The sequence below is a fragment of the Canis lupus genome, chromosome 5, assembly GCF_003254725.2.
Source record: "Canis lupus dingo isolate Sandy chromosome 5, ASM325472v2, whole genome shotgun sequence".
Taxonomy (NCBI): domain Eukaryota; kingdom Metazoa; phylum Chordata; class Mammalia; order Carnivora; family Canidae; genus Canis; species Canis lupus.
Window position 1 is genome coordinate 16293490 of NC_064247.1, and position 13176 is coordinate 16306665.

The 13176-nt window shown below is 46.8% G+C and overlaps 1 protein-coding gene and 1 pseudogene across 11 annotated transcripts in view; both read right to left on the bottom strand.

Moving 5' to 3' along the window:
* CEP164 (centrosomal protein 164) overlaps nucleotides 1-7416 on the bottom strand; it is a 63474-nt gene extending 56058 nt beyond the window's left edge. For 8 of the 11 annotated variants that reach the window (XM_049109924.1, XM_049109923.1, XM_049109922.1 and 5 more), the window contains exons 1-2: nucleotides 7302-7408; nucleotides 1547-1666 (exon numbers count right to left, since the gene is read on the bottom strand). In XM_049109924.1, coding sequence (XP_048965881.1) covers nucleotides 1547-1628 — 82 coding nt within the window. In that variant the 5' untranslated portion in view covers nucleotides 1629-1666; nucleotides 7302-7408. Of the gene's footprint in view, nucleotides 1-1546; nucleotides 1669-6691 lie in introns of those variants that run through there. The other 3 variants (XM_025465372.3, XM_025465375.3, XM_049109919.1) reach the window with 3 other exon arrangements.
* Nucleotides 7417-12211: 4795 nt separating this feature from the next.
* Nucleotides 12212-13017, bottom strand: LOC112671456 (small nuclear ribonucleoprotein-associated protein N-like; annotated as a pseudogene).
* Nucleotides 13018-13176: the final 159 nt, after the last annotated feature.

Consider the following 13176-nt stretch of genomic DNA (forward strand, 5'->3'; position numbering starts at 1 on the left):
GCAAGACCTCCCCCCGCCATCTCTAGCAGGCCTGCAAGTCGCCTGAATGGTGTGCCCAGGGCTCCAGAGCCTGAGAAGTTCAGAGGCCTCTCCATCCCCCAGAGTAGCACAACGCTTCCAGGGCAGGCCCTTTTGTGAGGATGCCTGGCTGCATGGCTGCAGGTCTGGCTACACAGCTCAGCAGATCTGTGACTGGGGGGAAGTTAGTTCTCTGTGCCTCGGTCCCTCATCTGTAAAATGGGAATGGTAACAGCACTCAACACATGGAGCTACTGCGGGGGCTGAAAAGGAAATACACATGGGGCACCTGGCTGGTTCAGCTGGAAGAGCAAGCCACTCCTGATCCCAGGGTTCAAGCCCCATGTCAGGTATAGATATCACTCAGTAAGTTCAAAAAAAAAAGAAGGAAATTGATGTAAACTGAGCACAGAGCCAGGCACATAGGAGCACTCAGTAAATACTATTACCATATTACTGTTTCAAAACAAAAACACTGCTTTAGTTTTTTTCTTAAGAAATTGAGTCACTCCTGGCCTCAGGACACACTGTTTATCATGGTATCCCCTCCTATGTTTTCATTTTTTTTTTAAAAGATGGACTTCTTTTTAAAAATATTTATTTATTTACTTATTTTTTAAGATTTTATTTTTAGGGACGCCTGGGTGGCTCAGCGGTTTGGTGCCTGCCTTCAGCCCAGGTCATGATCCTGGAGATCCAGGATCGAGTCCCACATCAGGCAACCTGTGTGGAGCCTGCTTTTTCCTCTGCCTATCTCTCTGCCTCTCTATCTCTCTGTGTGTGTCTCTCATGAATAAATAAATGAAATCTTAAAAAAAAAAAAAAAAAGATTTTATTTTTAAGTAATCTCTACGCCCAACATGGGGCTCCAATTCATGACCCCAAGATCAAGAGTCACATGCTCTACTGAGTCAACCAGGCGCCCCTATATTATCATTTAAAATTAACCATTGGGGATGCCTCGGTAGCTCAGTGGTTAAGCGACTGTCTCAGGTCATGATCCCAAGGTCCTGGGATCGAGCCCCACGTTGGGCTTCCTGTTCAGTGAGGAGTCTGCTTCTCCCTCTCCCTCTACTGTCCCCCCACCCCTGCCACCTCCCTGCTTGTGCTCTCTGGCTTTCTCTCTCTGTCAAAGAAAGAAATAAAACCTTTTCTAAAAAGTTAAATTAACCATTGATCCAACCCAAGTTCAGCAAACTTTTTTTTTTGTAAAGGGCCAAAGAGCAAATATTTTAGGCTTTGTGGGTGATACTGTTTGTCACAACTGCTCAGTACTTCCCTTGTGCCATGAAAGCAGCCACAGACAATAGATCTACAAATAAGCATGGCTATTTTATGGTAAAACCTTATTTACAAGAAGGCAACAGCACAGGTTAGGCCCATGGACTATCGTATTCCAACCTCTGATCTAACCAAATATACGGAGCAGCCCTGCAAAGGCAGCATACTTTGTATTGGAAGGATAAAAGTCAATCACAGATCATTCCTGCCCTCAGAGAACTATTACATTGCACCCCAGGCCTCTTACCTTGCTCACTAGGGATATAGGTCTCGTCATAATCTTCCTCCAGAATCAGCTGGTCGCCGATGCGGACGGGTCTTCCGGCCATGATTGGTCTGGGCTCGAACACCTAGGTCCCAAAGACCCCTACCCAAAGAGAAAATCAGTGACCCAGCATAACAGGGGAAAACCTGCAGCTGGGTCACGGAGCACCTGGGTGAGACCAGACCCTGAGAGCCAGCTTAGCCAGGGATTTTCCAGACTCCAGGTATAGTGAAGAGTGGGACCAACAGCTCAGAACTCAGACCTTCTAGGCTCTGCACTTGGGAAAGTTCACTGAGACACACTTCCCAAAGGCTTGCTGAACACTCACTGGGCCACAAAAGTTCTGGAAACCCAGCCCCCTCAAGAGTTTGACTCCCCAACCCAGGAGCAATCAATCATAGTATAGGGGCCCCAGCTAGAAAACCCTAGTGAGACAACAAAGGAATTAGTGGTGCGTGTACACACACACACACACCCATACATCAACACATCCCAGTGCAGTCACACTGTCCCAACACACATCCGTATTTGCACTCAACTATGCCCTCAGGGAGCTGCCGATCTAGTGACTAGCACACACAACTTCAACAGGGGAAGGGGGAAAACCATCCTGCTGCGGCAGCACTGAGAGAAGGAACATTCCCACTGAAGGGCAGAAGGCAGGCTTCTCAGGGAGCTGACACCAAGGGCAGACAAGAGTCGTGTTAGTGGAGAGAGGTATTCTAGGCAAGGGGACGTCGGGTGCAGACGAGGTGTTCTGGAACACTGGGCGGCGGCATGTGTGGCAGGGGCTGGGCTGGAAAGCCAGGTCACCGAGAGCCGTGGCGACCAGGCAACTCTCCCCTGTGGCACAGGGGAGCCACTGAGGGCTTCGCTGAAAGAAGTGGCACAGAGTGGCCTTTTTTTAGGATGAGAACTCTGGCAGGAGTGGCATGGCAGGACCGGGGGAACGGACCGTGTCAGGAGGACCACTGAGGAGGCTGCCCTCCCGGGGAAAGACGATGAAGGCCTAAAGTAGGGCAGAAGCAGAGAGAAGGCAGGGGCAGCTGCTGGGATGGCAGCTTTCACAGGACCAGGAAGGGGGGTGGGGGGGGGTCCCACCTGAAACAGAGGTTTGTAGCTCCAGGGATGGGACAGCATCAGATTCTTCAACTGACAAGAGCCACTCCTCCAATCCCTACCCCTGTAACTACCTCTGGATCCCGGGTCACAACTCTCCCCCCTGGAGCTCCCGCCCTGAGGCTCCCGAATGATGCAGAGACAAGTCACAGAGAAAAGGGGCATCCGAGTAAAGGAGTGCGTCCCCCGACTGAGCAGGTGCTGCCAGCCTGGTGTGACCAATAGGAGTCTAGGAAAGCAGGGCCTGACCTCTTCAGAAGCTGCACTGTCCCACCTGGAGCAGCAGGCACAGCACAGCCCCCTTACAGCAGGAGAAGTGGGTAGAAAGACCCTGTCATCCCAGAGAAGGTCAGGGTGCGGCCTGTAATGAGTGCTCAGGAAATGGCTGGATCTGGTGGTTCTGAATCTGTTCCAAGACCCCCAGAGAGGGACCCCTGATAAACAGGATATATGAGGACCGTTCCTGCAGCCCTCTCAGTACCCTGACAGTCCCCAGATGGGCAAGGAAGGTATCTTGCCTTAGGACTCACCAGAGATGACTCCCTCTACCAACCCACTGGAGCCAAGGGAGTCAGGCTCTGCTCCCCCTCATTGCCAGCACGACACCTCCATACAGGAATGTTGTGCCTTAGGAAGACCGGCTAATGGAAGAAGCATTCTACTCTACAGTACATAGATCCAAGTGGGGGTCTGCTCCCTATCCTAAGAACCTGTAACACCTTGAGAAAGTACTATTCCCTCTGCACACACAGTCAGAGGTAAGTGGGGCCCCTGACTGAAAAAAGCAAAGCAGAAAGGTACCAGGACAGTTGATGCATCTTAAGGAGCCACAAGAATCTTGAATTCTCTGAGTTAGGGAGGAGAGGGAGAAGAAAAGAGAAAGAATCCCCGGCGACATCAGGCTAACCATTATTCAATCCAACAGGGGAGTGACTTATCACAAGGCATTGTATCAACCATCTCAGAGCATTTGAGAAATCCCGCATTTGAGAGATGTGACCTATCCCTAGACATATCCAACTCCAGAAAGCACGGGGCAGGTGAAATCTCTTTGCAACAGAATGCCTAATTAGCTATATTTAAAAGTCAAGAAGAAGCTGGAAAATCTAAATTCATGGATCATTCCAATATTAGATGTCTTCTGCCAGAAAAAAAAAAAAAAAAAACTAAGATGTGGTGGGCTATATTTTACCTCCTTTCTCTGCCTTGCTTGGTTTAAGAAAAGATGAGGGTAGTAAGGGAAGGACCAAAAGGACAGGAAGTGGAAGGACTGAGGAAGATGGTGAGAAGGGAAGTCATATGTGTTTAATGGCTACTAGAGATCATTTATTCATTTGAGAAATATTTATTGAGCACCTACTGAGTTTACTTTTTGCCGGCAGTAGAGATGCGATGAGTAAAAACAGCTGTGTGCTAACAGAGCACACATGCACACCGCGTGCATGAGAGTTCCCTGTGTTTTTATTTCTCCCACTCTGCTTGAACAATTATGAAGAAAGTGCAGAGAAAAGCAAAGACTTACTGGCGAAGGCACTGGGGAGAAGGCAGGAGATATGAGAGGTAATTATACAGTGGTGATTAAGTGCAAGTCTGGGAACATTGTTGGCTTTGAATCCCAGCTCTGCCACCTACCAGCAGGGGAAGCTGCCTCAGTTTTCTCATCTGTAAAACGGAAATAACAAGGTCTATCCCCAAGGAGTGTGAGAATCAAATTATTCAACACATGGGGGCGCCTGGGTAGCTCAGTAATTGACTCAATTAACTCTTGATTTTGGCTCAGGTCATGATCTCAATGTCATGAGATCAAGCCCCACAGGCTCAGCAGGGAGTCAGCTTGAGATTCTCTCTTTCTCTCCCTCTCTCTCTCTGCTCCTAGCCTGCTCGCACTTGCTCTTGGGCGCATATGCTCTCTCTCTCTAAAAAAAAAATAAATAAATCTTTAAAAAATAAAAATAAAAACAAATTATTCAATACATGTAAAATACTTAAAACATAGTAAGATCTCGGGGATCCCTGGGTGGCGCAGCGGTTTAGCGCCTGCCTTTGGCCCAGGGCGCGATCCTGGAGACCCGGGATCGAATCCCACATCGGGCTCCCGGTGCATGGAGCCTGCTTCTCCCTCTGCCTGTGTCTCTGCCTCTCTCTCTCTCTGTGACTATCATAAATTTAAAAAAAAAGAAAAAAAATATAGTAAGATCTCAATAAATGTGAGCTGTTGTTATTACTATTTACATATTTGAAAGGCCCATTCTATGTTGTTCAGAGGACAGATCTAATACCAGGGAATTGGAAGGGAAGGCCATTCCAACAGAGTGACCACTTACTGAACACCTACCATGGGTTGGCTGTGCTGTTAGGGCTACAAGTCTGATTACATATGGCCCTGAACGCCAGATGAGCCTCGCTGAGAAGCCAAACATACAAAGACATGGTTGTAGAATGTAAGAAGCACATTAAGGGAAGTAACAGGAGCTACAATGGGAAACTAATAAGGTAAGGACCACTAATCTTGTTTTGGAAGATGAGGAAAAGCATCACAGGATAGAGGACCAATGAGATGGCTCTTTAAGAATAAGTAGGGGCTCACCAGGAAAAGGGAGTAGGGGAATAGAAGGCAGAAGAAACAGCATGCACAAAGGCAAAAAGGCAGAAGAACACCATGGGTACAGAGAATTCATTTTGACACCAAAAGCTTATATTCACTGAACACTTCCTATGTTCCAGGAACAGGATTAATGCTGCATATACATCATCTCACCTCATCCTCTTAAAGAAGTAGAAAACATTTTCCCAGGGGCGCCAAGGTGGCTTAGTCGGTTAAGCCAGGTCATGACCTCAAAGTCCTGGGGTTGAGTCTGGCACCAGGCTCCCTGCCCAGTGGGCAGTCTGCTTCTCCCTTTCCCTCTGTTCCTACCCCCTGCTTGTATGCTCATGCTCACTCTCTCTGTCTCTCTCTCTCAAATAAATTAATATTAAAACGTATTTTCCGGGCAGCCTGGGTGGCGCAGCGGTTTAGCGCTGCCTGCAGCCCAGGGCGTGATCCTGGAGACCCTGGATCGAGTCCCACGTCAGGCTCTCTACATGGTGCCTGCTTCTCCTTCTGCCTGTGTCTCTGCCTCTCTCTCTCTCTCTGTGTCTCTATGAATAAATAAAATCTTTAATAAAATACAGCATATTTTCCCTAATTTTCAAACAAGCGAGGCTCAGCCAGTTTAAATAAAAAAGAATAAGTTGCCCAAGGCTTTGCAGGTAGCAAAAGGGCATAGCATAACATGCACGCCACCCCCATGTCTCTCTGACCCCAAAGCCTGAGCTCTTAACCACTCTGGCACCAGAATGCAAGGGCCAACGGGAGGAGAGAGATCTATAGCGGAAGCAAGGAGCACACTATAAAGGGCTGGGGAGGATTTAGGTTGTATCCCGTATGCAACGAGGAACCAGCACAGGATTTCACAAAGCAGACTGGCATCATCAGATCCGCAGTTTAGCAAGATACTGTGACAGCCGTCATAAGAACTGATTTGAGGAGGCCAAGAACAGAAGCAGAGGGGCCACTTGGGAGGCTTTCCTAAAAGCACAGGCAAGAAGTTATGAACTAAGTCAGTGGCGGTGAGAATAGAAAGGAAGGACCAGATGCTCAGGGTATTAGGAGGCAGAAAATAACAGGACTTGAAGTCTGCAGCAAGTGAGGGACAGGGAGGTGGGAAATCAGGGCACTTAGGCCGGTATGCGGTTATCTGTTCACTTCTATGCCTTGGCCAACAGCCCCACCTAGCACACTCCCTAGAATATAGGAAATGCCCAGCAAACGTTTGCTGCGTGTGTCACACGAATGAATTCCATGCAGACCTGGCTGAGTGGACCCCTGGAGTCCTTCATTGACACAGGAATTGCAAGAGAAGGCACAGATGGGGGGGGGGGGGCGGCCAGGATGGTGGGGGAGGCATGCAGCTGGAGATGATCGTTGGCGAGGTCGGAGCTCAGCAAAGAGGTCTGAGTGCAGCTCACCGTGGTTGCACAGACGGGTGCCTGAACTTGCAGGGGCGAAATCACCCAGCCCAGGCCTGCGGAGCGCGCGGAGGGGCCCGCCGGGACAGCCGAACGAGGAGTCCCGGAAGCCGAGTGAGGGCTGCGGTTCCGGCAGGACGATGTAGATTTTTTTTTTTTCCAATCAGTGCAAGGAGGGGAAACATAAACCTCGGAAACTTGCTGACTTCTCCAGCCTGGCCCACAGAGGGCAGAAGGTCGGGCCAGCCCTGAACCCGGGTACGGGGGAGCCTCCCCACGAGACAGGCATCAGAGCGAGGGTCGGAGGCCGGGCAGGACGGGTAAACGCGCGCCCCTGCAAGCTCACAAGCCTCACTCGGGCTCGGGCTCGGGCTCGGGCTCGGGCTCGGGCTCGCCCCCGCCGGCCCCCCGGCTCAGCCCGGGATTCGGGATGGATGCGCCCTAGTGCGGACGCGCCTTCGCGACTGCTCCCTCCAGTTCCCGCCCACACTCGTGCTCCTCCCGCTCGCGGGCACACGAGTGTGCGCCAACTCTCCCGCTCGCCTCCTTCCCTCGCTGCCCGACCCCTCCCTGGAGGACGGCCTCACCTGCCCCCCGCCCCGGGACGCACCGGGCCGCGGCTCCCGGCTCTGCGCAGCTCCCCCCAGCACCACCCCGGCTCCCCGCTTCCAGGGACGCCGGGGTGTTGCCCTGCAGCGGCCTACAACCACTTCCGGAAAGTCCACAACCTAGCAACGGAGAGTCCCGCCTCTGCACGGAGCCTATAGGTCGCTGAACGAGAGCTCTGGCTCTGGATTGGTTAGAGGTCCCGTCGAGTCACGGAGGAGTGATGCACGTTTCCCGTTGCACGATGGGAGATGTAGTCCAAGATAGTTGATGCGGAGCCACAAGGGGTCATAGGAGAGCTCTGAATTTGGTGAGGAGGGGAGGATTTCTTCCCGGGCAGGAAAGGGTCATTCACAGTATTTATTGTGAGGTGAATTAACTAATGCAATCTATTCGTCATGATATTTTAAATAGTTTGATTAATATCAGGTGAATGAGACACACTGATCATCCATAACTCCTTGAGGCTCTAATAAACAAAAAAAATGTGAATGGAAGGTAAGGGGGGAACACCTCCCCCACAGAAAACTGGCTTCCCCGTGTTCTGATTAAATCAGTGAGAACCTAAACAGGACTTCAGAGCTGTGGTTTCCTTTGTTTATCTTTTCACCCAGAACACAGGGCTCACTTTGCAGATCTCCAACATTGGGGATGATAACATCTCTCAGAACTATTTCAAAGAGTCTATTTAAGAAGAAAATAGTGATGGGGGCCTGGCAAGCTCAGTGGAGGGGAGCCTATGACTCTTGATCCTGGAGTCGTGAGTTGGGGCCCCACATTGGGTGTAGATTACTTAAATAAATTTTGAAGGAGAATAAGAAGAAAGTGACACAATGTGTAGTACCCTCCACATGCTTTGTCTGGCAGGAAGGTTGCTATTAATATAATTCCAACGAGCTTAATTTTGCTTATGTGGAGGACAAATCTTTTCTCTCAAATGCCCTCAGTGTCCTAGAGAAGTTAATGGAGGTGAAGAAGTTAAGAGGGCTATTACACCAATGGGGTGGGGACAGAAAAGTGAATTTACCAATTGGAGAGAATGAAGCACCTAGAGCAGCTCCTGACAGGTTCTGTTGTGGAGATGCATCTGGCTCTTTCCAACCCCTGAAACTAGTCCCAGTGCTGCTAGGCCCGCATCCCAGAATGCAGAACTTAGGTAGTTGTCCCTGTAGATCCCAAACCATATATCCAGAAGGTATCCCTCTTTTTTTTTTTTTAAGATTTTATTTATATATTCATGAGAGACACACACAGAGAGGCAAAGACATAGGCAGAGTGAGAAGCAGGCACCCTGCAGGGAGCCTGAAGTGGGACTTGATCCTTAGACCCCGGGATCACGACCTGAGCTGAAAGCAAATGCTCAACCACTGAGTTACACCCAGGTGCCCCAAGACTGTATTCCTCTTGTCTAACTTTTGCTCTTTCTGTGGCAGCTCTGCCTGCGGATGACAAATCATTGTTCCCTTTCCTTTCCACACTCCTTAAAATTCTCACAGAGGGGCTAGAAGGACAGACTGGGATGGGACTCTAAGGGCTCACCAACTCATCCACTACAGACCTTATACAAAACAGCCAAAAAAAAAAAAAAATTGGTAGATTTGGTCTCTGTTTCCAAGAATTTAAATTTTTTTTTTAATTTTTATTTATGATAGTCACAGAGAGAGAGAGAGAGGCAGAGACATAGGCAGAGGGAGAAGCAGGCTCCATGCACCGGGAGCCTAATGTGGGATTCGATCCTGGGTCTCCAGGATCGCGCCCTGGGCCAAAGGCAGGCGCCAAACCGCTGCGCCACCCAGGGATCCCCATTTCTAAGAATTTATAACCAATCCAGTTAACTTTAATAGCCATCAAAACCCTTAAGTTATGGGCAGCCCGGGTGGCTCAGTGGTTTAGCGCCGCCTTCAGCCCAGGGTGTGATCCTGGAGACCTGGTATTGAGTCCCATGTCGGGCTCCCTACATGGAACCTGCTTCTCGTTCTGCGCCCCCCCTTATGAATAGATAAATAAAATATTTTTAAAAAATCTTAAGTTTTATTCCTTAGCATGGGTTCCTTTCTATCTCATGGGGAGACCTAATAAAATCCGGGTCACCAAGGATTAATAGGATTATCCCACACTGATAAACAATTTGCATTTTGTCAGGTTTCCCTGTAGATTTGTTCTTCGAAATGCAAACCAATTTATAAAATGCCCTTAGGCAAACTTAATTAAGAAAGCAGATCTTTGGGGGGAAATAACAAAAATGACACACCAATTGATAAGCCAATAATATACCAAATGAGTGAGGGAGATTGAGAATTTCATACATTGTAGGTTAGCATCTGCACTCAAAGATGTGGAAGGAAGAAAACTAAATTGGTCCCCATAATTTATGCCATACCCCCAAGTCAGAAATTTCGCCATTAGAAATTTTTCTTCTCTTTCCATGCTATTTGCTTGTAATATACAGAAAATCATTCACATAATAAGAAAAACACTTGCTAATCCTACCATTTTTAAGATGTGAAATGTTCTCTCTACTCTTTCAATCCAACATGTTTAAAATTACAAGCTGCCCTTCTTTGCTCTATTTTCCCCCATAGTGTATCTCACCATCAGAAACACTGTATATTTTATTTCTTTACTATCTGTCTGCCTATAGAAAATGTAAATTGCACGAGGACAGGAATTCTGGAGGATGCCTGGGTGGCTCAGCAGTTGAGGGTGTGCATTTGGCTCCGGTCGTGATCCCGGGGTCCTGGGATCGAGTCCAGTATCGGGCTCCCCATGGGGAGCCTGCTTCTCCCTCTGCCTATGTCTCTGCCTCTCTTCTATGTCTCTTATGAATTAAAAAAAAAAAAAAAAGACAGGAATTCTGTCCATTTTATTTACTGCTGTATCCATAGTGCCTAAAACAGGGCTTAGCAGGTTCTCAATACACATTTGCTGAATGAATAAATAAGCCAATTGAAGGAAGGAATTTCACACTTCAGAGGAAATCACTGTTGGCATTTTGGTTGCTATCTTTCAGACTTTTTAATGTTTATGCAGATGTAAAGTTATATGCATACATATATATGCACATACACATCCTTTTTAATTTTTGCAGAAATGAGATCATAATGTACTTATTGTTCTACAATGTGCTTTTTCTCACTTAACATCTTTCAAGATGAGTTCATAATGACTTACTCCATTCTTATAACAGTGAAGTAGGATTCCATTAAATGTCTCCTTCTCCTACTGGTAATCATTTTGTTTCCAAAGTTTTGGTATTACATACATGCTGAATACAGTTTTATTTGTTGGATAGAATCCTAGAAGTGACATTGCTCAAAGAGTTTGTATTTTTTACATTTTAATAGACATTGCCTAATTTCTCTCTAAAAGTGGAATAATTTTAGTCCAACCAACACTTTCACCAACACCAAATATTTCCAATGTGAGAGACAATAAATTAATTAATTAATTAATTAATAGTGATGGTATCTATTGTGACTGCATTCTTTCAATATCAATGAAGTTGAACTTTTCCCCACATTGTTTATTGACCATTTGAATTTCTTCTGTTAATTATCTATTCACAATCTTTGTTCATTTCTCTATCAGGTTTGTTTGGGGTTTTATTGACTTGTAGATGCTCTTTGTTTGTTTGTTTTTAAAGATTGTATTTATTTATTCATGAGAGACACTGAGAGAGAGAGAGAGAGAGAGGCAGAGACACAGGCAGAGGGAGAAACAGGCTCCACTCAGGAAGCCCGATGTGGGACTTGATCCCGGATCTCCAGGATCACACCCTGAGCCGAAGGCGGCTCCAAACCGCCGAGCCACCTGGGCCGCCCGCTCTTTGTATATATAGACATCAACCTTTTGTCTCTTTATTATGTGACAAATGTCTCCTAGTCTGTGACTTATCTTTTAACTTTATAAATGTCATTTTTCATTTTGTAAATGTTGTGGTAATAATAACGCTAATAGCTAAATTTTACTGAGCATTTATAATATGGCAGACACAATTTTAAGTGCTTTATATGGATTATCTCATTTAAATCTTACGTTACAAGGTATGTACTACTGTTATCCCCATTTTGTAGATGAGAAAATTGAGACTACAAAGGATAAGGAACTAGCCCGGAGTCTCCCAGGTTCTAAGTGGCAAAACCAGACTTAGAATACCACAAGTCTGATTCTACAGAAGTTTTAAAAATTCAAATAGTCAAGTCTGCCCTTTAAGAAAAACAAAACCAAAAACAAAACTCTGAGTTTTGTTAGAGAGACCTTCTTTAACGTAAGATTATTAAATAATCCTCTATTTTTTTCTGTAGTTTTATTTTTCATGTTAAGCCCTTTGATCTATCTGAAGTATGTTTTACATGAAGTAGAGATTTAGTTTTATTTCCTTCCAAATGGATAGCCAATTGTCCCCAAAACAGTTATTGAAGGTGTGGCAATTTCCTTTTAATATGAATGTCATCTTTATCATATACAGAATCTCCACGCTTATATTGAGCTATTGATTTTTTAAACTTGATTTTTATTTTTTTTAAAGATTTTATTTATTCATGAGAAAGAGAGAGAGAGAAAGAGAGAGAGAGACAGGCAGGCTCCATGCAGTGAGCCTGAGGTGGGATTTGATCCTGGGTCTCCAGGATCACACCCTGGGCCAAAGGCATGCACTTAACCGCTGAGCCACCCAGGAATCCCTGATTTTTATTTTTAAACTTGTGTCTAATCACCTTGTTGGTTAGGATTTTCTACTCGGATAACATGCAAATAAGCATTCCTTTGCTTTCTGATAAACTTTTTAATTGCTCTGTGCATTTATTAGCTAATATTAATGTCGCAAAGAGGGAACACAAGCTCACAAACACACTCTACACAGTTTCACAAGACACACTGCAGGGGGAAAAGTGACTTAGAAGGGTCAACAGTATCCTAGGGTCTTGGTGGATGCATTCCTGGAGGAAGTGGACCTCTAATTCCTGGTGGAGAGGGTCTCATTACTGAAGGGGCGTGCCTAATGGTGTCCTTCAAGCAGGGGGAACACAATTAGTGGCCTCATGGGTGGTCTCATAGCAGGGGGAGGAGCCACATCACCTGGAGGTGGTGTTGCTAGGCCCTCAGAAGTGGGTGGGGCCCCCATTTAGATGGGTATTGGGTTGGGAGTCCAGCACTGTTGGCAGGAGCTGCAACTGCACAGCTGCTATAGTACCTCTTCCCTGTGGAGTCATTTCTTGTTGGGATAGGTCCCCAACCCCTCTGACAGGACCTGCTAATCTAACAGGAGCCTAGGGAATTGGAACACCAGCTGGCACTCCTCTGCCAGCTGCCCTACCAACCCCAGGGGCTCCTGCAGTTCCAACAAGTGGTATCCGAGCAATGCCAGTATCCCACAGTCATGAAAACCAAGTTCTCCCCATGTAGCAACACCAGACCCAAAATCCACTTTTCTTCACGGTCTGGTTGCTTCACATTCTGTGGGCTTGATCTTCCTGAATTCATCACAATCACAGAGAATCGGGTTCATATGCTTGCCAAAGCCTTAAAGGTACCAATGAATGTACCAATGGCTCAGTCGAACTTGTGACTCTTGATCTTGGAGTTGTAAGTTCAAGTCCGATGTTGACTGTAGAGATTACTTAACAAACAAAATCATGCCAATGAAGATTTGCCCATCTTGCAGGATACATCTCATTCTGTGGTCAACGTACTGCGGCACCTCTTGGCCCTTTCCCAGTCATGGTTGTGTTCCACCAAATCCAGTGTCTGCAGGAAGGTTTCAGATCCTTAAGACCCAAGGGAAGGCTCCAGGTAAAGGTATGATGCAGGTTCTCTTTCAATCACTGCAGACTTGGGGCAGAGGCTCCAAACAGTAAATGGAGCCTGGTTTTTCACTGGGA